Genomic DNA, 27580 nt, shown 5'->3' with positions numbered 1-27580 from the left:
CGCTTTAGTTTCTGCCTGTATGCAGGAATCAGGTGGACCATGGCGTGGTCAGTGTCCCAGTGCTGCTCGTGGGACGGCATGGTAGGCTCTACTGACTGTAGTGTAGCAGTGATCCAGAATATTCCCTTCTCTAGTAGGGCATTTAATGAATTGTCTGTATTTGGGGAGTTTATGGCTGAGATTACCTTTGTTAAAGTCGCCGAGTACAATAACCAAGGAGTCCGGATTTGTCCGTCCCACTCTCTGGTTGGATCTGGTTGGTGAACACGTGTTGAGCCTCCTTGACGATGGCCTGTAGTCTCCGACCAAGATGAATGACGGCCTGCAGTTTATAAAAAATGATTCCAGATCAGGAGAACAGTGCTGCAGAATCAGTCACATCTTCACACCAGCCACTGTTAATGTAAAAACAAATACCACCGCCTTTCGTTTTGCCGCAAAGTACTGTGTCAAGGTCCGCTCACACAAGTTGAAAACCTGCCAGTTGTAGTGCAGAGTCCGGGATCAAATCACACAGCCATGTCTCCTTTAAGCACAAAACGGAAGATGAATGAAAGTCTCTGTTTTTCACCACCAGCAGCTGAAGTTTGTCCAGTTTGTTGCTTAGAGAACGCACATTGGAGAGAAATATCCCCGGTAGCGGTGTACAATCCCCACGGTGGCTAAGTTGCACTAGTGCTCTAGCACGTTTCCCCCCCCTTCGACGTTTTGGTGCGTGCACAAAGCCGAACGTGGCTTTGACGATAATGTCCGATAATTCTACTATTGGAAGCAGAAAAGTGGGAAATAGATCCGCTGAACTTGTTTCCCTAATGTTTAGGAAGTTGTCCCTGGTTAAAGAACTCAGGGAACCCTGGCAGAACACTGAATTTATGAAAAAAACTAGACAAAACCACATATCAAGGTGAAACTTTGCACAACAGTCATGTCATTTTGAAACTGGTAAATGTTCACATACATAAATATGCACCTTTCAGCCATATTGTTTTATATTCCTTTTTGCTAAATATATGAATCCTACACATCCCGAATTTTCAATAACATTTTGTAGTGTCTTCAGATCAAGTCCCTAGGTCAATGTGGCATTGATTTATGGACACATAAAATATGTGCAACAGGTGTAAATTCATCATTGTGCTAATAAATCCGCCATATAGCATTCCTTTTTGCTAAATATCAAATAGAAAGACATGTATCCTACACACACATACCACATTTCAAGTAAATTGAAGCTATGGTTTATGAGGAGTACATTTTTGTAGGTTTGTACAAGTCTATATTTTACAGAAAAATCCAATATGGCGGCCATTGTGGGTTCTTGAGGCTTTGTCATGAGAAATGAGGTATATGTACAAAGTTTCAGAATTTTGGGACTTATGGACAGGAAATGGCATCCCTTTGACACAAATTGACAAATTGGGGCGTGGCCTGTAGTGCCACCTATAGTCTCATGTGGGCCATGTTTGGTGTGGTAGTTACTAGTACGCTGTTGTACAAAAACAATAGGTGCCGTTGCGGATTTGCTTCTTGGACCCTAATAATAAGAATAAGAATAAAACTAACAAATACAATAGCTTTGCTGCTTTACAGAATAAAGCTGACTTAAGGACAAAATAAAACGGACTGCAAGAGATTCAGAACAGACATGGCCTGTTAGCTAGTTGCCTATAATGTTTCAGTGAAAATAAGATGATCCGTAAGTAACTTTCTTTAGTTTCGTCATGTTTTCCTAGCCTATACTAAATTCTGATTGGGATACTGTATTTCTTTTTTTCCGGGATTATCAATCGAAATGAATGCACTGACTAAAAAAGTAAATTCTTCAAACTCAAGATTTTACTGGGGAACAGCAGATTCATACTGGGGCACTTGCCTCAGTAAAAAGGGTCTTGCGACACCCCAGGACCATAAGTAGCCAAATTCAATTCAGTGGGTAAAATGACATAATGAAATCAAGGTGAAAGGCAGAACTTTTTTCCTTATTTGATCTGTAATTGGGTAGTTGACAAATACGTAGTAAAGTGCTTTGTAAATTACATTTAAAAAATATATATATTCATTATTTCAATGTTCATAATGTCTTTGTTGTCATAGTGCATCTCCTTTAGCCTATACTGTAATTAGATGAGACCTGGAATGTTTTATAATGGATCGTACCAAGTCTGACAATGCTTGAGGGGTAGACTGAAAACCAAACATAAAGTCAATAGATAAACACCGAAGGCAAAGTGTAGCACACAGGGAGCAGGAGTAGCATGCACGGCGAATCAAATGCTGAACACAGAGATTGAATAATCATTTTCCTGGTGAGTATGAATGCCTCCCTACTACAAATCCCACATTCCCATGGAGCATTGCTTGGATACTGGATATACTCAACCGATGCTAAAACATTAGAACATAAAGTAGCACAAGGTCGCTCGGTCTCGTCCGCTTGGTCGGTGGGGCTTTCTGTTCCATACGATTGTTGTCACGCCTCCAATACATTTTCAACCATCCGGACTGAGTCTATGCTGATACAGCTGCCAGCATAGCTACACAGGCTAGCTTGCTAACGCAAACGTTACAATAATGAGTTCAAACCGTCGACAGATGGTCAACTAATTGTGCAGGGAACATTTTGACAGTATACAAGAAGATAAGGAGAGAATCGGGCAGACTGAACCTAAAGATGCTTTGCCAACCTCGAAGGTAAAAGGCTAGTGAGTGTCACTTGAACCGCACAACAATCAGGATATGGACGATAGGGATGGGGTGAGGAGCTTTGACTTGCTTGGGTGTTAATGTGGTCATGCCTTAGAGAACTCTAGCGATATAGCAGCAGTAGTGCTAATGAGTCAGCTCGCTAACTGAAAGCCAGCCGGAAACACAATTTTCAGCTGGATGGAAAAAATACTAATATTGTTGTCCCTTGCTTAGTAAGATACAGGCAACGTAAACAGCTAGCTACCTTGCCCCACTCTTGCATACCAAGACTAGTCATATGGTCTGATGGTGTCAACAACAACACACACAATAAGGCTTTCTCGGTCACTTACCATCTTTACTAAGAGCAAGGTTACCCTTTGCTGCAAGAGAGCTTGCTGCTGCTGACCCCACACCAGCGCTCTCTGAACATTCAGTTTAGTGCTAACTCCTAGGAAAACTAGGAGAATGTTGTCAGCCAACAAAACAACTTGGCAATGCCACATTCATCTAAGTTAAGTGTAAACTAACCTAGCTACCAATTCTTGAGCTGCTAAACTGGCTTTTGATTCCTTGTTGGGTGCCTATGCTTTTGGCAAAGCAAAACCGATATTCTCTCTCATATAGGCTAGTCAGAGCTTGTCTAAGGAGAGCCTGTCCACTCCCTATTAAGCCCCATTGTACCGAATTTTGTTGCAGTTACACTCGAGTTCCACTGGGAGTGATCGCGGTCCAGTGCAAAATGAATGGGAGTCTATGGAGTTAAACGGCTAAATTTGTCTCTCGCCTGATTGTCGTTGAGAAATATCAGATTTGATTGTAGTTTTTGCATGTTCAACATTGATTATAGGTCGAAAGTTGAATGAACGAGTACTTATGTCCTTTAGTTAGCATACCAACTCAACATTTATTTTGTTGTTACTTGTTAATAGTGTAACTTATTTATTGTGAAATTATTGCAGTTGCGTGTTAGACTGACTTAGGTTTACTTATTATATATTTAAGCTACTTTAAAACTTTATTATATTGTTAAATTTAAATAATTTTCCATTAAAAAAAAACTCTTTCTTTGATTACTTTCATTTCAGTTTTTCATGAATCTGAATAATTTTAAAAGTACCGGTTCGGCATCGGAATCGTACAAATCCAATCGTTACCCAACCCTACCCATAGGCCATTTTAGGTTTTAAAATTGGGGGTGCAAAGGGTAGTGATTTTTTTTTTGCTTACAAAAACATGCTCAAAATTAATAAATAAGAAAAATGAATCATTAGAGTACAAACCATGATAGAACATACAACTCTGACATCACATAAAGGGGTCATTCACTGCAAAACGAAGTTTACCTTGTCAGCTGAATAACGACAGTTCGTGGGTAAAATGGACATACAACAGTAAAACAGTCGGTTTCCAAAAATCCCTGTTGTGACATCACAACGGGGGCTCCACCTTTTTTGGCTCTGGTCACGCCCTAAAATTTGCTGCGCGCTGCTCTGTGTACTTCCACGGAATTACAAAGAAGAAGGTTTTTCAAGGATATTGAAAATTGATTAAGGTCGTAAATGCAGTGTTCCAGGCTGTACAGGGAATGCTGACACTTTTCAGTCTTCCCAAGGAACCAAACACTCAACGGGCTGTGATGTTTGTCTATGAGAAGATCCCTGTGCAGTTCGACCCTCGATTACTAAATTGCTCGAACCATTTCACAGAGGACAGTTTTGAAAACCTGGGACAATGTAAAGCAGGATTTGCTATGTTCAGTATGGCTCCGCGCTGCAAGAAAAGCTGTGTGTTGGTGAACCCCGTCTGTGTCTGGTCCATGTTAAAACTGTCCGCCATGAAATGGTCAGTGGCGCAGAGGCGGCTGTTGGAGTTTATCCGAAGCTTTCCATGAGCGTGGCTCTTCACAACATCTATCCACCTATTTTTCCTTTCATTATCAACAGGGAACTTAAATGGCGTTGCAGCGCAGCTGGAGTTCTTGCATCCAGGGATGAGGCAGTTGCGGGTGGTGGGAGACATCCTGAAGCTAGCTAGCTAGCTGATGTAAGCTACAATAACAGTACAGCAGGAGGAGCCATTCAGTGATCTGACGTAGATGGGGCGAAATGACGTAGATAGGGCATTTTTTGGCTCCGCCCATTAAAACCTGATCTGAAAACGGAAGAGAAACTGTTCTTCGGTCTAACTCCACATTTCAGTGCGAACAAAGTTTTAGTGCTTTGCACATGCTTTCAGGAACTCATTTCACACATATATAATGTACTTAGAAGCAAAACATGGAATTTACTTTACAGGATCTTTAAGGAACAGTGTGAAATACCCTATAAAATCAGTAAATGACCCCTTTAAAAATGTTCATTACATTCGTTACATTAATTTGAAAATAAATTATTTCATCCCAACAGTAGGGGGTGCAAATGCACTTGCGCTAAAATCACCTGAGTCTACCTATATTGTCTGTCATATATGTTATATTATTTTCCCACCCTTAAAAAAACGTCTTGGTCCCGAAAGCATTGCTTGTATCGGGTGGAAGGTTCCGTTGCCCAGTTTTGGCATTTTTTACGTTTTTGTGGAGAAAAGTGAAGCTAACGGTGGCTAACTAGGTAACCACAGTCACAAACTTCACTAAAGTAACTAATGTCACGTCACAAACCCGCGCATGATCTATGATAGAACATCAGTTTAGTATGGAGGATTATAGGGGCCAAAACTAAATAAATAAATAAATAATTACAAAATCGAATGGTTAAATACTTGGATAAATAAATAATTATTTAACACAAAGATTAAATAAATGACTAATTATATAATTTAATGCCTAATTGACATACAAAATATATATGTACTACAAATTAAACGAGATACTAAATATATAAATGTTACATGTGTGTGTATATATATATATATACGTTTTCAAAATTCAAATACATGTAACATTTATATATTTAGTGTCATTTAATTTGTAATTTATATATTTTATATGTCAATTAGGCATTGAATTATATAATTAGTCATTTATTTAAGCTTTGTGTTGTATAATTATTTATTTATCCAAGTATTCAACCATTCAATTATTTATGTATTTATTTATTTAGTGTTGGCCCCTATAATCCTCCATAGTTTAAAAGCTGTTCATTTCTGGGAGATAGTCTACCTAAAACGTCAAGACAGCTGCAGAAACGCCACAGGGACAGGCTAGGGTGGTAACAAGTAGCTAGCTATGTTTCTACGCCATGATATCAACATTCTGTATTTTTGTACGCCCTTCAACTGGTTAGCTCCTGCGATTCTCACATATCGTTAGTCTAGTAGTTAGCTTAGCTAGGGTGACCAGACGTCCTCTTTTACCTGTACACGTCCTCTTTTCGAGACCTAAAAAATGCATCCGGCAGGGACTTCAAAATTGTCTGGGATTTTGCCTATTTGTGTTTCTCTTTCACAAACTATTACGCCCTTACAAGTTTTGGAAAGGGTATCTACCTTACGCTCCACCTTCTTGCGTGAGCTCTGACTGTAGAGAGAACTGTCATTTTGATCAGATAGTGCGGCATGCGATACACGACCAGCACCCCCCCCCCCTCCCCCCTCCAAAACACAGAATGTTCCAGCTGTGTTGGCCAGCTCCAGTAAATAGCGACCAAACCAGTTAAATCAGTCAGCTTTGTTTTTTCCTGTATTTGCGCTGCGGAGATAGTAGTGGTGGGACTGATAGATTATTATAGCAATTAACCACGAGAGGGTGATCATAAATTCTGTAGATCAATGATGCCATTCAATATCCAAACGATTGGAGTGGATAAGCACGAGGCAGTACTTCCTACTTACAGTGGATAGCCGGTCACACCACATGACCTCCTAATCTTGTTGTTACTGACACATAATGATCACTTCTAGTAAAGTTGTCATATTATCCAGTTTTTCAGAAGTACATTTCAATCTTATTTACGTTTTTGGGGGCATTTTTTCAGTTTGCAGAGGGTAATGTTTGAATCGTGACATCGTTGGTATAGGTTAGGACAATTTTTACACAGGATTGCCCGATTTCTTTGTTTTGATGGAACTGTTTCAACTATGTGAGGCTGCAACATAGCCTATCACCATTCTCTCTTACACTAAGGGAAGTGACAACAGAACCCTGTTTCATTCTACACTTCACTCTTAGTATCTTAGTAGTAAGTGTAAATGAGCAGCAACAAATGAATGCTTTTTAATCTATGCCATCTTGATAAATAATAAGTATGCATACTTATTATTTATTATACTTAAAATGAACAGAATTTCACACAAAAAACTGACCAATCTGCAACCGACGCAAGCACACCCCACAATTTCCCTAGAAATTATACCCTCTCTAGTTTAGTTGTTACAGGCCTATCTCAAGCTATAGGCTATCTTACAATATTGTTTGGTGGCCCCTGTGCCAGAATATACTAGCACCTTGAGATCTGTTTTCAGATGAAAGGTGCGTTAGAAATACAATTTATTATTATTATATATTTTTAAGACAACCCTGGGTGATTGAGTTTTGGGTCACAACAAATTAGTATTGTATTAGAGCATAGTGCCTGTGATGTAGTCTGTGAATAAGATGTCAGTGAAACACACAGGTTACTTGAACTAAATATAGTGCATAGTACCTGTGATAAAATTGGTGTTGCACACACACAGATTTCCGAAATTATAGATAGGGCACAGTGCCCCTGATGATGTTAGTGACACACACATATTTCTGGAATTATAGATTGATAGTGCAGTGCCTGTGATGCAGCTGGTGAGGACAGTTCTTCTCAGGGATTTTGTTAGGCTACCTATATTTCTCAGATCACGATTGAAATTCTCTGTCATCTCTGAAGTACTTCTTCAACCTCCACATCTATTCTAGTCAAATTGTCAATGTTGTGCTAGCCTACATTCATGCAAATGATTATGTAGCCTTCATTTGTCTTATTTAACATAACATAATTGCTTATGTTATGTACTATATTTGTTCTCTGTTAAATTGTCTTACCACCACAAACATCAGAACATTTAGTTAATAACAGAAGTCATTGCATGCACAACGGTTGAGCCAGTTGTCATAATTGTAGGCCTAATTCACCATACAGCGCTTGTACATTTGCAATGTGCTGTCAGTTTTGACATCAATAAACACATTTATGTAGCCTACCAAAATTCACTGATACTGAAAGTATATCCACTTTAACCCTCGTGCTGCCTTCGGGTCACATGACCCAAAGGTTCATAACGAACCATCGTTGTGTTTACCCAATTTTACCCAATACAAAACCAAATAAAAATAATTTTCTTTTAACCTTCGCAATGTGGGGGGTCTGAGACAGCCCAACGGTTAAAAGAAAATGCTTCACTTTGTTTTTGTATGCGGTAAAGTTGTCGCAATACGACGGTGGGTCACAATGACTGATGGGTCAGAACGACCCGAAGATAACACAAGGGTTAAATTGTTGTTCTGTTCGCTAGCCAGCCTCTTTGAAAGCATCTGATTATCGGTTGTAAAAGCAAATTTGCTTCCAAATAACTAAACAGAATTTCCCTATTTTCCTTACTACGCTTAGTTTCATTTGTTGCAAATACCTCAAAACTAAGGCTGTGTGTACTGATTGTCAGGCTGAGGTTAGTTATCACCGGAGTACTTACAGCCTAAAATATCACATGCAAGCAAAGCACACAGCAGCGTTAGCAGCAACAGCGGTAGCAGCAGCAGCGTTTGCTTCGGTAGTATGGCAGACAACACTCACAAAAGAAGCGAGCAGCTGGCTGGGTTCAACAAAATAGAAACTGTATTGTTCAATATTAAGGCCAATCTGTGGTTGCTTAAGTATCTGAAGTATGTTGAGTGAGATTTGAATATTATGGAGCAGGATATCGTACTAGGCTATGAGACAACACGTCTTAAATGTATTCCAGAACAAGTCTAATTTTGTGAATGTTTATTATAAAGCAATACAGTTTGTGAGTGACTAAAATTCCCTCACAATTTAAGTTGTGTTCCATCTGAACTTGTTATATGGACATTATCATCCAGTTAGGCCTATTTGAAGTTAAGTACAACCTTTTAATGTTATTTCACAAAAAAAAACTTTTATTGGGGTAAAATTGTCAGATTAAATAATTTTGCGATTTAATCGCGATTAAATATTTTAATCACTTGACAGCCCTAATAAATATACCATCATATAATTATATAGCTGAATCAATTTACTACATCAATAAATAAATACATTTACTTATTTCAAAATGACGTTTTTGTAAAGACGACATTTATTTATTTCATGGGACTTTTATTTCCTAATGCCACATTTATTTTTTGAGACTTATTTCGTAACGTTCTAATTTCCAATCTCACATGCAAACGAGAGGAGCGTGGTTATCTTCAGACCAACCCAGCTGCACAAGATCGAAGGCAGATAGGGACACCTAGATTCGAGAGATGATGGAAGACATTAGTCGTGTCAGAGATCGCATGCTGGCCTTAGTAGATCAAATTGATCAGCATGGCTTGTCAGGATATATCGTTTTGGTACGCATTGTAGTTTTTGTAGAGGTACTTAGGCGGATAAGTGCTCTACAGAACGTAGACATTGAACACAAAGTCTTAAATAGTTTGAGACTTATCGAGCACCGTGTTCGTGTGCAAGACGGCAAGTGTAGAAAGCCACCATGGGGCTAAAAAGAATCTTCCTTTAGAGTTAGGGGTTAACCGTATTTTGATCTTAGCCTATTGTCTGGGTTCACAGTGACGATCTAAGTATTCATTTGTAGGATGTAGTTTCATAAGGGACTGTGGTATCGTGGGAAATTTGGCTATTGCCTCAAGACAACCCCAAATACGTGATTAGCCTACACATTCTGGTATTTTCTGGTGTGTCCACGGTAACAAGTTGTTTTCAATGAACCCATACAAAATGTTGCCTGAATGCCAATAAATTCATGACTGAAAGCTCCTTTTCTCCATGAGCCTGAATCAAGCTTACGTCAAAAGTTGCCTGCAAATGTGCTCGCGGATACTAACAGGGCACGAGCACAAAAGTTCACATTGGTCGATAGCCGATTTACCTGGAGCTGAATGAGCCATATTGAATGAGCACAGGGAGAAATGGCTTGAGTTGCCTGCCCTGTTGTAGCAAGTTTAGCAAATGGTTGTCACACATACATGAAATGTTGTTAATATAGTTTATTCCCATTATTTTAAAACAGATTAGATTTTTCTGTCAAGAACGTTTTTATGTTCATGACATGATGGCAAATATTACATTATGTTAAGCGTGAGCATAGATTGTTGACATGTCTATCTGGAGCAAAGACGAAGATTAATACTTTAACTGATAACCACAATAAGAAATGATATAAATATGATTAGTCTTGCCTTCAGAAGCTTTTGTTAAACACACCCATTATTCTTTTTTTAATCGTGTCATCAAGCCAGACTGCTTTTGTGGGACAATGAAGGTCCTCAGTGACTGTTTCACCCCCACTTATAGATGATGGAAACGTCTTGTATATAGGCCTAGTTCTGTTAATATGCCCCTTTCAAAGGCAAATGTTAAATAAAATATATTTTAGACACACTTCTGAAGCTTTTATTTATTACATTATTTCCAAGTCTTGTTAGATCACGTTATATCCATTAATAGGCGTTTGGTTTTGTAGAACATATAAAACACAGGCCACATTTCTACACTGATATGTAAATTGAAGGCAGTGTGAATTTCGTGGCATTTCGTTTGAAAATACAGTTGACAGTAAGCTATGGTAAGTCTGCATTATGGAAGATTTCTGTTACCAAAATAACTATTGAGCTTTCTTTGCCTGGCGAGAACAACGACGGAGCTAGGTGTTCATGTTAACAGTTTATTTAATTTGATACAATGCGTTGGAAATCATACTCAAATCACAAGAAAAAAACACTGCCACTGCAATGCCTTAGCTCACACGCTCGCAACCATATAAATCTATGCTCGCCACTGGCTGTCGCAAAGTATGACGTGTACAGCTAGTTGCAAGCGTGCACGAGGTCTCGGAGCTAGGGAAAAAAAGAGCCACTGTTTAAAGCTAGACCGGAAGAGTCGGAAGTGGAAAGATGTCGCGGTCCAGTTTCGCGCTCTCGCTTGCCTCACTGCGCCACTGAGCACTTTTCATAGAAATGAATGGGGACGCCATCTTGGAAGACAAAAGTTGCTTCCTCTAGTTATATTAACTCTATGGCCTGAATATCTCGCATTGTGTAGCAACGGACCAACAATCATGGGTTTTTGCTCTAGTGCGATCGAATCCCACTTCATGCCAGCTTGTTCTATTTTGTTAGCCTACAGCAGCAAATATGAGATGCGACTTGAAAATCGCCAATAATGTTGAATGTTGTGTGAATTTGTAACGAATCTGGTGATAGAGGCCAACAGCAGCTGCTGCTGTTAGGTGAACGCACAGCTCGCATGCTTACAGAAACCAGGTAGTCCGGAAACCAGGGCGATAACACCGGGTGTCCAGCACCTGTGCTAGGGGGATAGCTCTACCTGTATACGACAGGTGACAAGTGCCATCGCACGGCCGAAAAGCATACAATGTAGACAAGCTTTGCCCACAATGTCCGTGTCGTCTCTGCCTTTTTATCATTGGTTCCCAATGGGAGTGATGGCGGCGACCTAGTACGTGTGGGGACTTTGTCTGATAGCTGCGACGTAACGCTGAAGTTACCTTTGTAAACATTGCTTTAGCTCGTGTGACGTGTAACTCGTCTGCAAAGCTAACAATCACTGCCACCACTACGTCTTCCTAGGTGGTATGTTGCAGGGTTTCTGCAGGTTTCAGTAAATCAAATTTAAGACCTTTTTAAGACTTAAGACCATAAAGATCGAAATTTAAGACCTACACGACGCATTACCAAAATTCACATAAAATCAAAGAAATTCTGAAAAAATCTTTTTATTTAAATGAATTCAGTCATTGAAAAAGCATTAATTTTACACATAGGTTGATCACATTAGTAACGATCCACACCCAACAACGTGCCAAATCCCCAAAACCTTACCCCCAAAATGGGAGTCAGATGGCTGAGCGGTTAGGGAATCGGGCTAGTAATCTGAAGGTTGCCAGTTAAATTCCTGGCCGTGCAAAATGATGTTGTGTCCTTGGGCAAGGCACTTCACCCTACTTGCCTCGGGGGAATGTCCCTGTACTTACTGTAAGTCGCTCTGGATAAGAGTGTCTGCTAAATGATGAAAATAGGGTAAAACAAACTTGCCCTCAAATAGAGAGAGAAAGTGTTTGTGTGTGTGACTCCAGCGCCTTCACACCCAATTGAATATTTTTGGGGCAAAGTTTGCAGCGAGCCTCGTACCTGGAGCTGTGATCTAGCCATGTCTCGTTGAGAGTACACTTTCCCATTTTCCACACGTAGTCGAAATTTAACAAACTGTGAGGAGACGCAGACGTATTTCGCGGGTATTGCATTTATCACAGGATTTGTAGTTTTATCACCGCATACGTACCAAGATCCCACAGAAAGAACAACACACCGAACCAACGTTCTGAGGGCAGCGTTCTGCTGGTTTTGTAGCAACGACTCTAGAGCTCTGCTCTGTAGGCTACGACTCAATAATTTTTTGCTACTTTATAATAACTTTCTGCGGCCAGCGTTTCTGGAAATGAACGAGGGTAAAACTTTTTTTAGACCTGACTAGATTAAATTTAAGACCTCGGATGAAAATCTAGCCGTTTTTAAGGCCTTGAATTTTAAATTCAGAATTTAAGACCCCGCGGAAACCCTGTGTTGGCTATAACCGGTCTCAAGTCTGCAACTGTAGGCTAAGTGGCCAGCTTATGGGAAAAATAATAAAAGGACGACATATCAGTGTGGCCATTTCAGCTAGCTAGTGTTGAGCTGTATTGGCACAGACCAGCCAAAACCCGTTTCGTCACTGACATCACTGGTCATTAAAACGAGTCCAGTGGTAGTGGTTTGATTTACTATTGAAGAATTACATAAATTCTCATATCTGGGTTTGGGTAATGTGTACCGTGTTGAATGGGTCTTGGTCTAGACACATCTTGGTTAGTTGCAACTTTTCATTGCCAATATTGACAACGCTTTAAGAAACTTAACTACAATTTGAAGCAGTAAATCCAAAGGTATGGGTAATGTCTTGAATGGTCTGGCTTCACTTCAGGTCTCGTCTCACTAAATGGTAATACCAGCATGGCATAATGGTGAGGATAGATAGTTATAGCTAGCTGCCTTCTTATCGACCTAGCTATCCATATATTGGTAGCGGTGGCAGTGATGGTCTTCTTTGTTACGCCTGGGACACACTGCCTGCAATCTGCTGCGACGCGCCTGGAAGCGCCTCCTTTTTTCTTTCGGCGCCCATGTTATCAAATGGGACCGACCACACTGGCTGCGAAGCGCCACGATTGCCTACGATCGCCTGCGATCTGCAGCGATCGTTTCGGCAGCTGGTCGAATTTTTTCACGAGACGCTTGCGAAATCGGCTGCAGGATGATGAAATACACCATATTAGTTGATATATTTGAATAAAAAAACATGTTAAGATTTTACTCCATTAATTGTAGACTACGGTGAACATTTGTAAAGTTGTAGACTTTATAATTACACAATGTTGGTAACGAACGTCCTTTACATGTGGTTACCCTGACGAAAACAAATGAAAATAAACGGATTGATCCGTTGAGCTAGCATGCCCGTAGTTGTTTTGTTTGTTTGAGAGAAACGAGTTGTCACGCGTTGCACACAACACACACGCGTGCAGACATAGCCTACCGAGAGAGAACCCCCAAGTCGATTTCTAAAATCAGCATCAAATGAATTCTCGAAGTTGAAAAGCATAGGGAGTTGTTGTATGACCCCCAGCAACAATTTTACAAGGACAACGTAGATAAGGATCAATGCTGGGATATAGCCAATGCCATGTTTATGTACCATGTCAGCGTAAAGGAAAGCTCAGAGTAGCTGAAAGGCTTGGTGACCGGCGTGGAGAAATGCGCGTCTGGTGTGAACAGCTTTTGCTCAGTCGTAGCCGATCGTGGCGCTGCGCGGCCCGTCCAGGCGCTTCGCAGCCAGTGTGTCCCAGGCGTTAGGCGTAGCAACGGTTGCCAGCTTTTTTTAGCTAACATTACCTGGCACTAATCACCCCCCATACTACCTGTACATCTTGCACACGAACACTTGCTTGATAAGTCTCAAACTATTTAAGACTTCAATGTATATGTTCTGTAGAGCACTTATCCACCCAAGTACCTCTACAAAATCTACAATGTGTGCCAAAATTATATATCCTGACAAGCCATGCTGATCCATTTGATCTACTAAGGCCAGCATGCGATCTCCGACACGACTAATGTCTTCCATAATCTCTCGAATCTAGGTGTCCCTATCTGCCTTCGATCTTGTGCAGCTGGGTTGTTCTGAAGATAACCACACCCCTCTCGTTTGCATGTGAGATTGGAAATTTGAACGTTAGGAAATAAGTCTCAAAAAATAAATAAATGTGGCATTGGGAAATAAGTCCCACAAAATAAATAAATGTTGTCTTTACAAAAACGTCATTTTGAAATAAGTAAATGTATTTATTTATTGATGTAGGAAAATGGATTCAACTATAGAATTATATGATGCTATATTTATATATTTATTGCTATCTGTTTTTAATTTAAGAATTTATTTCATAGCCATATTTATTTATGTATTTATCTATTTATTTATTTACTTATCTATTTATTTAATTCTGACTAACTCAGTGTTCCATAGTAAGCAAGAAACCTTTTGACTTTAACCTATATTTGAGTTGTAAAGTCAGCCAGTCGGCCTGTAGTCATGTGAAAGGCTCAACCGGTGGAGTAGAAGCGACAGTGCGAAAGAAACCATTTGCAAATGAGCAATTTTATCTATGGAAAAAAAAAACCACGGGATCGTAATACCCTTCGTAATAAAGTTAGAAACCGAAAAGAGGAATCGAAATGCGAATCTAATCGAATCCACAGTTCCAAGATGAAAGTTGATGGATGGTCCAGAAAATGAATTAATTAACTAGGCTTAATAGTAGTAGTTGAATGCTATACGAATTTAAATTTGTAGAGCTTAAGATATAATATTTAATATATTTGACTTGATATTGAATGGTGTAAAATGTAATTATATCTTGTTATTATATGATATTAATTTTTCTTGTAGGCTAATGAAATGTAATGCTAAAATAAAGCCGATAACCGGTATGCCGATGAATACAAAGCCTGAGTGATTACAAAAACAAAAGGCAAACAAATACAGTGGACAACTGCTTTTATTAAAACCTTAAATGCATAAAACATTTAGATCTTTTTTTTACCCAAATGATCACATTTCTAAAATGTTTACAATTAATGATACATTCCTATGGCTAACTTTCTTTTATATAAAGTAAAATATAGTGCCTGACAAAAAATAAGTGGTTCAACGGGCGGAAATAATCCATGATTTATCGTCTTTAATGTATCTACCACATTTTCTTATTGGTCCAATAACAATAACACTAAAAATAAACATTTATCGGCCGATACCGATATGGCCGCCGATATATCGTGCATCCCTAATCAATATGGTATCATGTAGGGCTGAACGATTTCGGAAAAAATAAGCTAATTGCGATTATTTTGACTAATATTGCAATTGCGATTAAATATGCAATTATTATATTATTTATTATTAATAAATATAGATATACACTACTGATCTCCAGTCTGCAACATAACACACAAAGTTCCGAAAAATTAAGGAAAACATACTGCCTGTACCTCTTTGAAAATATGTTAAATCAAAGCTAAACGTAGGCTAATGAGTGCGTTGCACTTTCTTAACTAAAGCTAGCTAGCTAGCGTTTTGGGACAAAAACTTTTGCTGTGGGGACCGTTGCAAATATTAAGAATGCACGCATCTAAAGGTTAAATATTAAAAGAAAAAGAAACTGTCTGAACATTTCTGATCCAGTCAGTAGCCTAACTGAAGCTGTGTATCACAGCTGTGTATCACCGAGGGGCATCATATCTTTTGTGATGAACACTGTGACTGCTTGAGTAATTTTGTACATGAATATGGAGTTAGGCGTTGAAACATTTCGATCAGTGATCCTGTCGGGTGTTATTTGGCTTATTTGACACACTGGTGTTCAGCATTTTAGCTATGCATCGTACATGGCTTTGTGGTGTTTTTTTTAGGGGTAATTAGGTTGGTGGTGTTGCCCCGTGAGGTAGCAACGTTAGCCAGGCAGGTTTTGCACAAGTATTTCCGCAAGTATTGCGCAGCATCTTTTTTAAAGGCAAAATTGGCAGAGTGTCTGTAGTGTCAGGTTCTGTCGAGCCTGAGGCCATCGTACAGGTCAAGGTAAAGTGTAATGTGCAAAGTTGATCCTTTGTCTGCAAACTGCGTTACTCTCGTGTGTCACGTGACCAAAGTAAAATCGCAGCCTTTGCGATTACAAAATCTCGTTTTCTCACATCGCGATATTATCGCAAATGCAAATAATCGTTCAGCCCTAGTACCATGACATTTTTCTTTATCCACATTTCGGTCTTGTCCTATTTTTCATTGACACTGAATGTTTACTGTACTCGAGTGTTCTTTTTGTCTAGCTAACTGAATGCTACTATGCATCAAACTGAATATTATTCAGATGCCAATTTCAACAGTACAAGGTTTTATATTACACATTACACCCACATCAGTTTTAATCATAAAGATATTTTAAATTGGTAATTGTGCAAATTGTAGACAGTTGTACTTGCTCATTAGGGAAGAGGAACTAAAACAATTTGCAGTTTGTTTAAAAGATTGAGCTATTCAAATCTGTTGTGAACAAGTGCCCAATGGTTTGGAGGTTTGCACAATGTTTGAAAATATCCATTATAATCTTTGAATTATACCAAAGCAATTGAGAAATTGTAATGTGGGCCAAAAATAAAACAGCATTTTTTGGGGCATTTAGGTATTTTCATTGTTTTCAGAGAGAATGCCATGGTCATCTCATGAATTATTGTTGTTGCAGGTAGTCATCATATCCTACTCTAGATGGGTCATTTCTGACAGGCTAAAATTCCAAACTTGGTAACTTTGTCAATATCTGATACAGTAATTTTACTATGGACCAGTTGAAAGACCGTTGGTCAATTGTTGTACGACAATAATTCTTACTTTCATGTCACTGCTCACCGTCATGCTCACACAATTTTTACTGACAAATATTCTCTTTCAAATATGGAGGTAAGTTAGGCCAAAGTTTAACCCTTGTGTTATTTTCGGGTCATTCTGACCCATCAGTGATTGTGACCCACCGTCATATTGCGACAACTTTACCGCATACAAAAACAAAGTGAAGCATTTTCTTTTAACCGTCGGGCTGTCTCAGACCCCCCACATAGCGAATATTGAAAGAAAATGCTTTTTATTTGTTTTTGTATTGGGTAAAGTTGTCGCAACACAACAATGGTTCGTTGTGAACCTTCAGGTCATGACATGAAGACACTGTGATTTTAAATTGATTAGCTACTATTAATAAATTGCTATGGAGGTAAATGGATATGATTGGTTTGTCAAGAATACACACAATATATTGAATTATATTTTCTTTGGCTGTCTTACTCTTGCAGGAACAAACTTGTGTTCTGGTTACCTCGTCCTCACACACTGAAAGTGTTTCAAAAGTTAAGTATGAGTTTCTTTTGAGGAAAACAGAGGAGACCAGCTCTACAGAAAGTGGTAAGGTCCAATTTGTTTTACATGTCCAAACTATTTTGAATAATGTAATTATCTCCCATTGCTGAAGTGTGTTTTTTTAGCACTTCAGTGAATTTTATATTTGGAAGAAGCAAGTTAGTATTAAGGAGAGAACATTTTCACATTAATGAGACGCACCCTACAGCATTAAACCCTGGAAAACCACAGTTGTTCATCAATACATAAATGTCTCTTTAGTTTTTATTGGAAAATGAAACAAAGTGGAGGTGGCAAAATGTCATCAGTAGCTAAGGGGATTTAAAAATATACCAGGGTTTCCTGCAGAAAATGTGTTAGTTAAGGTGGTAGGGTGGGGTTTGCCATCAGACCGGGGGGGTGGGAGGTGTAGTTTGAGTGATAGACTAATGCGTTCTGCAGAGAAGGGAGACTGGTGTTGGTCACGGTTTGGAATGAAAGGTAAAAAACAGGACAGAGTAACACGGCGGATATCGCTATAACAAATAAAACTAGAGAGGGTAAAATTTCTGGGGAAATTGTAGGGTGTGCTCGCTTGCGTCGGTTGCACAGGGATCCGTTTTTGAATGACATTTTTACAACTGATTTCTGTATATTTTATATGAAAATGCATACTTATTATTTATAAAGATTAAATAGATTTAAAAGCATTTTTTTTTTTTGCTGCTCATTTACAACTGAAAATACGAGTGAAGTGTAGAATGAAATAGATGTCTTCTCATTTCCCCTGCAAGAGGCAGCCTCATCGTTGAATCAAAACAAATAAATTTGGCAGACCGGTGTAAAAGGTGACCTAATCTCTATGACTTAAACGTCATTTTAAGTTTTTCCCTTCTCGTGATATTTTCAGGCATGTAGCCTACTCATTGCATTCATTCATGAATAAAGAACCACCTTTGAAGATTATTCTACGACGTTACCCGGCAGTAGAAGATGGAATCGCGATTCAAACAGTACCATCTGCTAACTGAATATGCCCCCAAAATAAGCTTGACATTTATTTAGTGGAAAATCGCTCATTCATAAAAAGCTCACTGGTAGCGATCATTGTCAGTAACAACGCAAAATGCGATATAGCCCTGTGTGGAGAAGGTGCCCCGGTAAATTCTACTACTACTGTACAGTACAGTACTACTGCTGTGTTCGTCTTGGTAGCGATTGCGTTGGTTGAATTCGATTTAACGTTCCGTTGTACGGTTTAGGCTAAAATTAATTATATTCATGAACAGATTGACAAAGTTAAGGCTGTGGCAATGAAGTTCAAGTTAGTAGTCAGATAGTTTCACCTATTGAAAGACTTTTGATTTAAGTAAGGGGAGTGCCGAACATGTTCTGTCGCCGTTTGACTTCCTACAGCTGTGTAGATGTTTTTGTAGTGTGTCTCGCGTAGGCTACAGCGTTGCAGTGAGCAACACTGGTTTGAAACCACAGGTAATGATAATTTCACCAACAAATCGTTTACTTGTAATGTCATAATAAATACTACAACGAAAATGTATTTGTGAGGAATGTTTATTTTAACGATTGAAAACAGATGCCACTGTAGTATGTGTTGCCCGGGCAACAGAGGCTAATGTCATGCTAATGCTTCAGTGAAATAGTAGACTACCGTTTCCGAAAGTAGATGTGGGCCTACTTCCTTAATAATATCAGCTAATATTGTACATTTCACAATTGTTTCACATCACAAAGTAAAATGAGTAAATAGTTATCACCCTGGCCTCTTTGCTTGTGGCGTTTCTGCAGCTGCCTTGCAGTAAAGCTATAGTTAGCCTAGCTATCCCCCAAGCTAACAGATGCGAAACGAATGTTCTGCTACAGGTAGTCACGCGTGTTTTCGTGACGTTAGTAACGTCAGTGACTGTGGCTAGAAAATTAGCCACCGTTAGCTTCACTTTTCGCCACAAAAACTTAACTTCAGCCTAAACCATGCAACGGAACGTAAATAAAAATACAAGCAACTCAATCGCTACCAAGACAAAACTTTTGACACCTAGGTTGTCTATGTAGGCCAAATATTGACAAAGATTTAGGGGGGCAAAAATAAATAATAACTAGAAAAGGCTGTTCCTGCGAAACAGCAGTGAGAATGCTGAAATCCTGAATGGGGATAGCTGACCATGCAAAAAAAATCTGAAAAGTTAAAATTTAGTAGAAAGTTATGAGCTGAAGCTTCAAAGCAACCGAAAGGTATTTTTGAAAGGGGCTGGAGCAGTATTCCAACAATGATAGCATTCAGCATTTCCAAGCTGAAAGCTGAAATGAATTTCAAAAATGTGTGAGTCACACAAAAGAGGCAGTGTGGAAGCTGAACTGCATCATCTTAACAAAGCTAAGAGCTAAAATAGCCTACAATACGGGAGAAGCTGAAAGCTGAACTGTTAAACAGAAGAAGAAGGAGGCTAGCTAGTCGTAACAAGAATATTATCGTTTTAACAGATTAAATTATAGTTGGGATAGTATTAGCAGTAGCAGATGTAGCCTACCATTGAGCACGTTACTCGGCTTTCTTAGTAGGATTCAATGTGTTGATGGAATGAAACATACAGCAGTAGAGCCGATACAGGAAGACACGGCGACACTTTGTTGCAGAAGGATGATGGTGCAAGTTTTGTCCGTGGAGCATACAACGATTAATAAAAAAGAATCATGTAGACGCGTTTATTGAGTAATCGCATAACTAATTACACATGTAAACGGAGTAATCGTATTATTGGCATAAACCGACAATTGCTAGTAATCGGGTTTCTCATGGTCAAGTAAACGTACCAATCACCTGTGTGAGAGACTGAGTGATGCGTGTCTGTCGTTACGGTGATGATGCAGCTATGATTGCTAACGCGCTGAGGGCAGAGAATAAGAGAAATGTAGCTAGAATCCACACCTCAAACAAGATAACCTAGACGCAAAACTGTACGTCCAATCCAAAATATAAGGATATTTTCCGAGACCCAAGACTCTGCCGAAACCAGAGATATTCTTTATATGTCTGTGCAGTCAGAAATACGACTCTACCTGCAGTTTCAAAAACGTGTTCCTTCTGCTTTCCTGGTGCGTGTTTGTTTGGTTGCCACGGCGATGGAGCAGCTGTGATCGCTAACGAGCTGGGCAGAGAGAATAACTAATGTAGCTAGAATCCACACCTCAAACAAGTTAACCTAGACGCAAAACTATACGTCCAATCCAAAATATAAGGATATTTTCCGAGACCCAAGACTCTGCCGAAACCAGAGATGTCCTTTATATGTCTGTGCGGTCAGAAATACGACAATCCGTGTATCATTCGTTCTTTAATTTTTCAATTGATAAACCAAAACCCAAAAATTATTCGTTTTTCCGTTATTCAATTGAGAAACCAAAAACGAGAAACGAAAAACGATTGTTTTTCTTGTTATTCAATTGAGAAACCAAAAACCAAATCCAAAAACGGGGCACTGACCGAAAATGATTTAGAAATTGTGTTTTTGGTGACCCGGAAGTTGTTACTCATACGCCCGTTGGCTGCGCGCAGTTTGCAGTGTAACCAGCGCGAGAAACCATGGAAACGAGCGTCCACCAGAAAACACAAGGAAGAATGTAGATAGATCCCAAACTTGAAATGGAATGTTTGCACTTTCAGTGTATATTTTGTTGTATGTATTGTACTTATGTTTTTCATGCCAACAATGTTAATAAAATTATGAAATGTAAGTAAGTAAGTAAGACTTTATTTATATAGCACATTTCATACAAGAATTGTAGCTCAAGGTGCTTTACATAAAATCAATAAAAACAATAATATAAGTGATAAAAGTAATAATTAAAATAGCTAATTATAAAAACAATAATATAACTAATAAAAGTAGTAAAACCCTTCTGAGATAAAATTACTTAAATGCTTCGGTAAAAAGGTAGGTTTTAAGCTGCCTTTAAAAAATGTCTAGCGTATTTGCTTCCCTAATATTTATGGGTAATTTGTTCCATAGTTTTGGGGCGTAATTGACAAAGGCCGAAAATGCATTCAGTGGCACTCATAATTTCTCTCATTTTCACTGAAAAAATGTGGTTAGTGGAAATTCTGATTGTTACCATGGCCACATTGGCTGGTGATCAAAAAAGTTAATATAGAACCCTGATGACAACCGAAAAAATCGGCAGGACCTTCCAGGTTAGCCTATCTATTTAGCCTATAAACCCAACGCTGCGATAAGAGCCACTTTGAGTAACAGTGGTGTCGACACCATGGCCGCACGTTTTGTTCCTCTAAACAATATAAAACTCTCCATGATTGTTTGAGTAGGCTATCTAGATTAAGAGACATTAGTGGAATACACAAAGAAGTCATTTGGGTCACCAAAAAAAAAATTTCAAAATCATTTTCGGTCAGTGCCCCGTTTTTGGATTTGGTTTTTGGATTTTGGTTTCTCAATTGAATAACAAGAAAAACAATCGTTTTTCGTTTCTCGTTTTTGGTTTCTCAATTGAATAACGGAAAAACGAATAATTTTTTGTTTTTGGTTTATCAATTGAAAAATGAAAGAACGAATGATACACGGATTTACGACTCTACCGGCAGTTTCAAAATCTTGTTTCTTTCGCTTTCTCTGACGAATTTTACCCACCTCTCCATTGAAGTTAGTGAGAGAATTTGAAAGGCTGCTCTCGCTTCAAGGCTCATAGCTGAAAATCTGTAAATGTGAGCTCTTTAGTAGTTACATTGGCTGAAAGAGGACAATTTGTCCTACATTTTAATGTGTAACTTGTTTATGTAACTTAAACTATATGAACGTTAGAGTAATTTGTTTGACAATTTAGTTGAATATCAGAAAAAGAGCAGCCAGCAGAGTGTGCCACTCTGCTTGCTGCTCATTCATAAAACTCAAGAAGGAGCAAACATTTTAATGTATTTCAAACTGTCATAATTCAAAATTGGCTGAATATTTGAAAAAGCTGAATCATTTGGGAATAGCTGAATGTATTGTGAACATTTTAAAGGTTGAATGGTGTCTCTAGCTGAAAGTATGCTGAAGTAGTTACGTTTGAAAGAGGAGGAAGCTTTTTAATGATTTGAAAGGATTTACCATTACTTTTAATGGGAGAATAATTTGCACAAAAACCTTAATGTCTTAAAAAGTATAAAAGTGAGAAATACCAAAAGTCATCTCCTGAAGGAGCTGAACGTTTTGATACAAGAATTGTAGGAATCGGTGAAAGTATGCAGAACTAGTTAAAGGCCAAAAAACGGCGGAAGAACTAAGAAGTTGATATAATAACTAGAAAAGGCTGTTCCTGCGAAACAGCAGTGAGAATGCTGAAAACCTGAATGGGGATAGCTGACCATGCTAAAAAAGCTGAAAAGTTAAAATTTAGTAGAAAGTTATGAGCTGAAGCTTCAAAGCAACCGAAAGGTATTTTTGAAAGGGGCTGGAGCAGCATTCCAACAATGATTTGAAAGGATTTACCATTACTTTTAAAGGGAGAATAATTTGCACAAAAACCTTAATATTTTAAAAAGTATAAAAGTGAGAAATGAGAAAATACCCGCAAGCTGAAAGCTGAAATGAATTTCAAAAATGTGTGAGTCACACAAAAGAGGCAGTGTGGAAGCTGAACTGCATCATCTAACAAAGCTAAGAGCTTAAATAGCCTTGCGGGTATTTTGGGTCATTATTTGACTTGCTATTTTTACTTTGTCTAGGTCAGAGTTGGCGAACTCTGATAGCGTACAAGAACTCTGGTCGCGTGAAGTATTTAAACAAATATGTAAAACAATTGTAATGTAATACCTCAGATCAAGTATTCTTGATCTGATCAAGTATTCTTGATCTGAGGCAAAGGATCTGTTAACAGAGAATACGGCCCATACTCTTGACCTGGGGAAAGGATCTGTTAACAGAGTGTATGGTTTTATATATACAGACCAGGGGTGAACCAAATGTATGTGTGTTACTTGTAATCCTACTTTTATTAGTTATTTTATTGTAGAATCTTGGATTAGTAAATTTGGGTCATTATTTGACTTGCTATTTTTACTTTGTCTAGGTCAGAGTTGGCGAACTCTGATAGCGTACAAGAACTCTGGTCGCGTGAAGTATTTAAACAAATATGTAAAACAATCTGTATTCTTGATCTGAGGCAAAGGATCTGTTAACAGAGAATACGGCCCATACTCTTGACCTGGGGAAAGGATCTGTTAACAGAGTGTATGGTTTTATATATACAGACCAGGTTTGAACCAAATGTATATGTTACTTTTAAGATGCATGTTTAAAGTTGGTTTCTCTCTTGAACAGAGATCTTATTGGGATTTTTATTTTTGTTTGAATTGTTTATCACTTGTATTATTGTTTTTATTGATTTTATGTAAAGCACCTTGAGCTGCAATTCTTGTATGAAATGTGCTATATAAATAAAGTCTAACTTACTACTTACAATGCGGGAGCAGCTGAAAGCTGAACTGTTAAACAGAAGAAGTAGGCTAGCTAGTCATAACAAGAATATTATAGTTTTAACAGCTGAAATTATAGTTGGGGTAGTAATAGCTGTAGCCTATCATTGAGTGTGTTTACTCGGCTTTCTTAGTAGGATTCAATGTGTTGATGGAATGAAACATACAGCAGTAGGGCCGATACAGGAAGACACGGCGACACTGTGTTGCAGAAGGATGATGGTGCAAGTTTTGTCCGTGGAGCATACAACGATTAATAAAAAAGAATCATGTAGACGCGTTTATTGAGTAATCGCATAACTAATTACACATGTAAACGGAGTAATCGTATTATTGGCATAAACCGACAATTGCTAGTAATCGGGTTTCTCATGGTCAAGTAAACGTACCAATCACCTGTGTGATAGACTGAGTGGTGCGTGTCTGTCGTTACGGTGATGGTGCAGCTATGATTGCTAACGCGCTGAGGGCAGAGAATAAGAGAAATGTAGCTAGAATCCACACCTCAAACAAGATAACCTAGACGCAAAACTGTACGTCCAATCCAAAATCTAAGGATATTTTCCGAGACCCAAGACTCTGCCGAAACCAGAGATATTCTTTATATGTCTGTGCAGTCAGAAATACGACTCTACCTGCAGTTTCGAAAACGTGTTCCTTTTGCTTTCCTGGTGCGTGTTTGTTTGGGTGCCACGGTGATGGCGCAGCTGTGATGGCTAACGAGCTGGGCAGAGAGAATAACTAATGTAGCTAGAATTCACACCTCAAACAAGTTAACCTAGACGCAAAACTATACGTCCAATCCAAAAAATAAGGATATTTTCCGAGACCCAAGACTCTGCCTAAACCAGAGATGTCCTTTATATTTCTGTGCGGTCAGAAATACGACTCTACCGGCAGTTTCAAAATCTTGTTCTTTTTGCTTTCTCTGACGATTTTGTCACCAGATTTGCATTGGTCTCTATGGGGCGAGAGTTGGACTTTGTCTCGCTTTCGTGGGGCTCTGAACAAATGTGTACGTCTGTTGGATTCAACAGACAACTGTCTACAACCAGCACAAAATTAGCTATCTATTGATCCAAAAACGAAGCATGAAGAGCGAAAATTGTGGCAATGCTGGCAAACTAGAAATATTTTTTCAACGACATCCGAAGCTGCCCTGCACTCTAAGCGTTTCAGTCTGCACTCTAGGGTTTCACGTAAACACCCATGTAAATCTCAGAAACGGCTTGAAAAAGTCATGAAACATAATCAGTGATATTGAAAAAAGTTGAATAGATATCAAAAAGCTGAATTATTTAAAAATAGTTTAGGGTTTTGTCAACATTTTAAAGTTTAAATGGTGGCTCTAGCTGAAAGATTGAGGAAGAAGAAGGATTTGGAAGTTGAAGAAGTTTAAAGAAGTTTGAGAGGATTTGAAAGAACTCCATTGGAAACCCATGTTAAAAATATTATGAATATTGATTTATATTAATTCAAGCATAAGAGGTACAAAGCTGAAAAGTCATAGCACCCATGGCCTGAAACTGCTGAATTTTTTGATAGCTGAACGGTTTTAATAGCTGAAGATTTGAAGGCGCTGAAAGGTGTCACGGAAGAAATAGAAGATAAATAATAATAAGTTGAATAAAGATTCAAAGAACAATACTTGGAATGCTGAAGCAGCATTCCAACAATAATAATAAGTTGAATAAAGATTCAAAGAACAATACTTGGAATGCTGCTTCAGCATTCCAACAATAAAGATTCAAAGAACAATACTTGGAATGCTGAAGCAGCATTCCAAGAGCAGAGAAACAGGAAGAAACAGGAAAGCAGAGAAACAGGAAAACAATAGTGAGAATGCTTAACAGCATTCTCACTATTGTGAGAATGCTGAAGGCATTCAGCCGAAGGCTTGAGCACACCCGAAGGCTTGAGCACACCCAATAAACGACGTAGGACGTTTTGGACGACGTACTTAAGGCGGCAGGCTTGTGTTGCTTAGGCGGTGCCTTAGCTGCAAAGTGCTGCGGGAAACCCTGCATACTCTACTGCATGTAGCAGTCATACCTTTTGTGCTATCGCTTTCACTTCGCCAGAAATCTTATCATGGGTTGCACAACACTACTATATGATCCCCTGCTACCCAGTGACAAGGATTGGCTGTCATTGTCAAATGCACGGCTCTCATATGGGATGTTTGTATGAGAATATGAATCTCCTTTGTCTTCCCCCTCCCTCTGTAATGACTAAACTAAATGTACTGTACACCCCTCAGTGGATGAATGTGGATGACTCATTCCTGCCACTTTTTTGTCATTAATTCTGGTAAACAAAGACACCTTCATGAAGCCTGAAACACAGGTTTTGATTGAGTGAGGAACAAACCTGAGAGGTTGGAGGAATTTGATAACTGCACTGAACACTTATCATTTAGTGTAGTTTAAATGTTTAAGTTTAAGTGTTGTCCTATACTGAAATAGATTAGTAGTGTGGTCTAAACTTAACATCCTCAATAGTATGCTGTCCTCAAGTGTGATAATGCTGGCTGTTTGCTCTGTGCGACAGATTTGCAGAGAGAACTGTTTGAGCCAATAAAATGGCCCAATTTTATCACGTAAAATGTCTCCCATTCTGGTAATGCTAATTTCTCTGGCTCCAAAACCACATGCTTCATTATGATCTAAACACAACAGTTATCCTGAGAAGATCTTCTACAGGTACTGCCTCACTAGTCTTAAGTAGACAAGTAACAACATACACAGGATTAAAGTATCTGTGTGTGTGTAAAGGAATGGACCAAAGGCAAGCAACAGAATTGGTTTGGACTCATCCCAGACCTTCCTGGGATGTGAGTCCTTTTAGGGCAGTGTTTCCCAAACTTTCCTAACCCCCCCCCAAAAAAACGAAATAAATAAAAATGAAAAGGACTTCGCTCTACATATCCCGAATTCTCCTGATTGAGGAACGTTTTTAACTCTTCCCTCAGTTCGTAGAGTTGTGCCAAAACCTTGCCGCGTGATAGCCATCGAACGGCTTTATGTATTAACAAGCTCTGATGTTCCGCTCCCATTTCCTTGCATAAAATCGAAAAGATTAGACGGCTCTTCAGTGGGCATGCCTTGATGAAATTAACTAGGCCTATATCTACTGCTCTGTCCAGTACATCAGAGTTCCTTCGCGAGCGTCTTAGCTACCAGTGCCTCCCTATGTAAAAAGCAGTGAGTGGCTTTCACATGTGGGTTTTGCGCTTTGACTCTGCTAATGAAGCCCTTCGTACTCCCCGTCATGGCAGCGACCCCATCAGTACATACACTGTGACAGTCCTTCCAATTCAACCCCCCCTGTTCAAGATACTCTGTTGTCACACAATATATTTCTTCTCCCGTTGTTTTGTCAGACATTGATTTACAAAATAAAAGTTTCTCTAATGCTGTCGCCATCTACGAATCGAACATTTGCCAGGAGCTGAGCGTGCGTGCCCACTAATGTCAGTCGACTCATCCAGCTACAAGGAAAATTCGTTGAAGGCAGGGACGGACTGTGTGTAAAGGGTTAAAAGTCCCTGGACTTTTATCCAGACTGGCCCACCAGAACCGGCCCCCGTATACGCCACTACAGCTACCCTGCCAATGCATCCACATTTTATGTGTGGGAGCGAAATTTTGGGGCCTTTATTTGAGCGCAAAATAGTTTTTTGAGCTTTATGTAAAATAAACATAGC

At 38.9% G+C, this 27580-nt stretch overlaps 1 protein-coding gene across 5 annotated transcripts in view; it reads left to right on the top strand.

The window, feature by feature from the left end:
- The window catches only part of psd3l (pleckstrin and Sec7 domain containing 3, like), a 189765-nt gene that overhangs the window by 13318 nt on the left and 148867 nt on the right, over positions 1 to 27580 (top strand). For 2 of the 5 annotated variants that reach the window (XM_062484652.1, XM_062484651.1), the window contains exon 2: positions 17345 to 17453. In XM_062484652.1, the coding sequence (XP_062340636.1) occupies positions 17345 to 17453 (109 nt within the window). Of the gene's footprint in view, positions 1 to 2173; positions 2307 to 2445; positions 2692 to 2735; positions 2755 to 17344; positions 17454 to 27580 lie in introns of those variants that run through there. The other 3 variants (XM_062484655.1, XM_062484656.1, XM_062484654.1) reach the window with 3 other exon arrangements.

The sequence above is a fragment of the Osmerus eperlanus genome, chromosome 18 (genome assembly GCF_963692335.1).
Source record: "Osmerus eperlanus chromosome 18, fOsmEpe2.1, whole genome shotgun sequence".
Taxonomy (NCBI): Eukaryota; Metazoa; Chordata; class Actinopteri; order Osmeriformes; family Osmeridae; genus Osmerus; species Osmerus eperlanus.
Note: the sequence above shows the minus strand (reverse complement) of the source record. Positions and strands in the feature narration are given on the sequence as shown.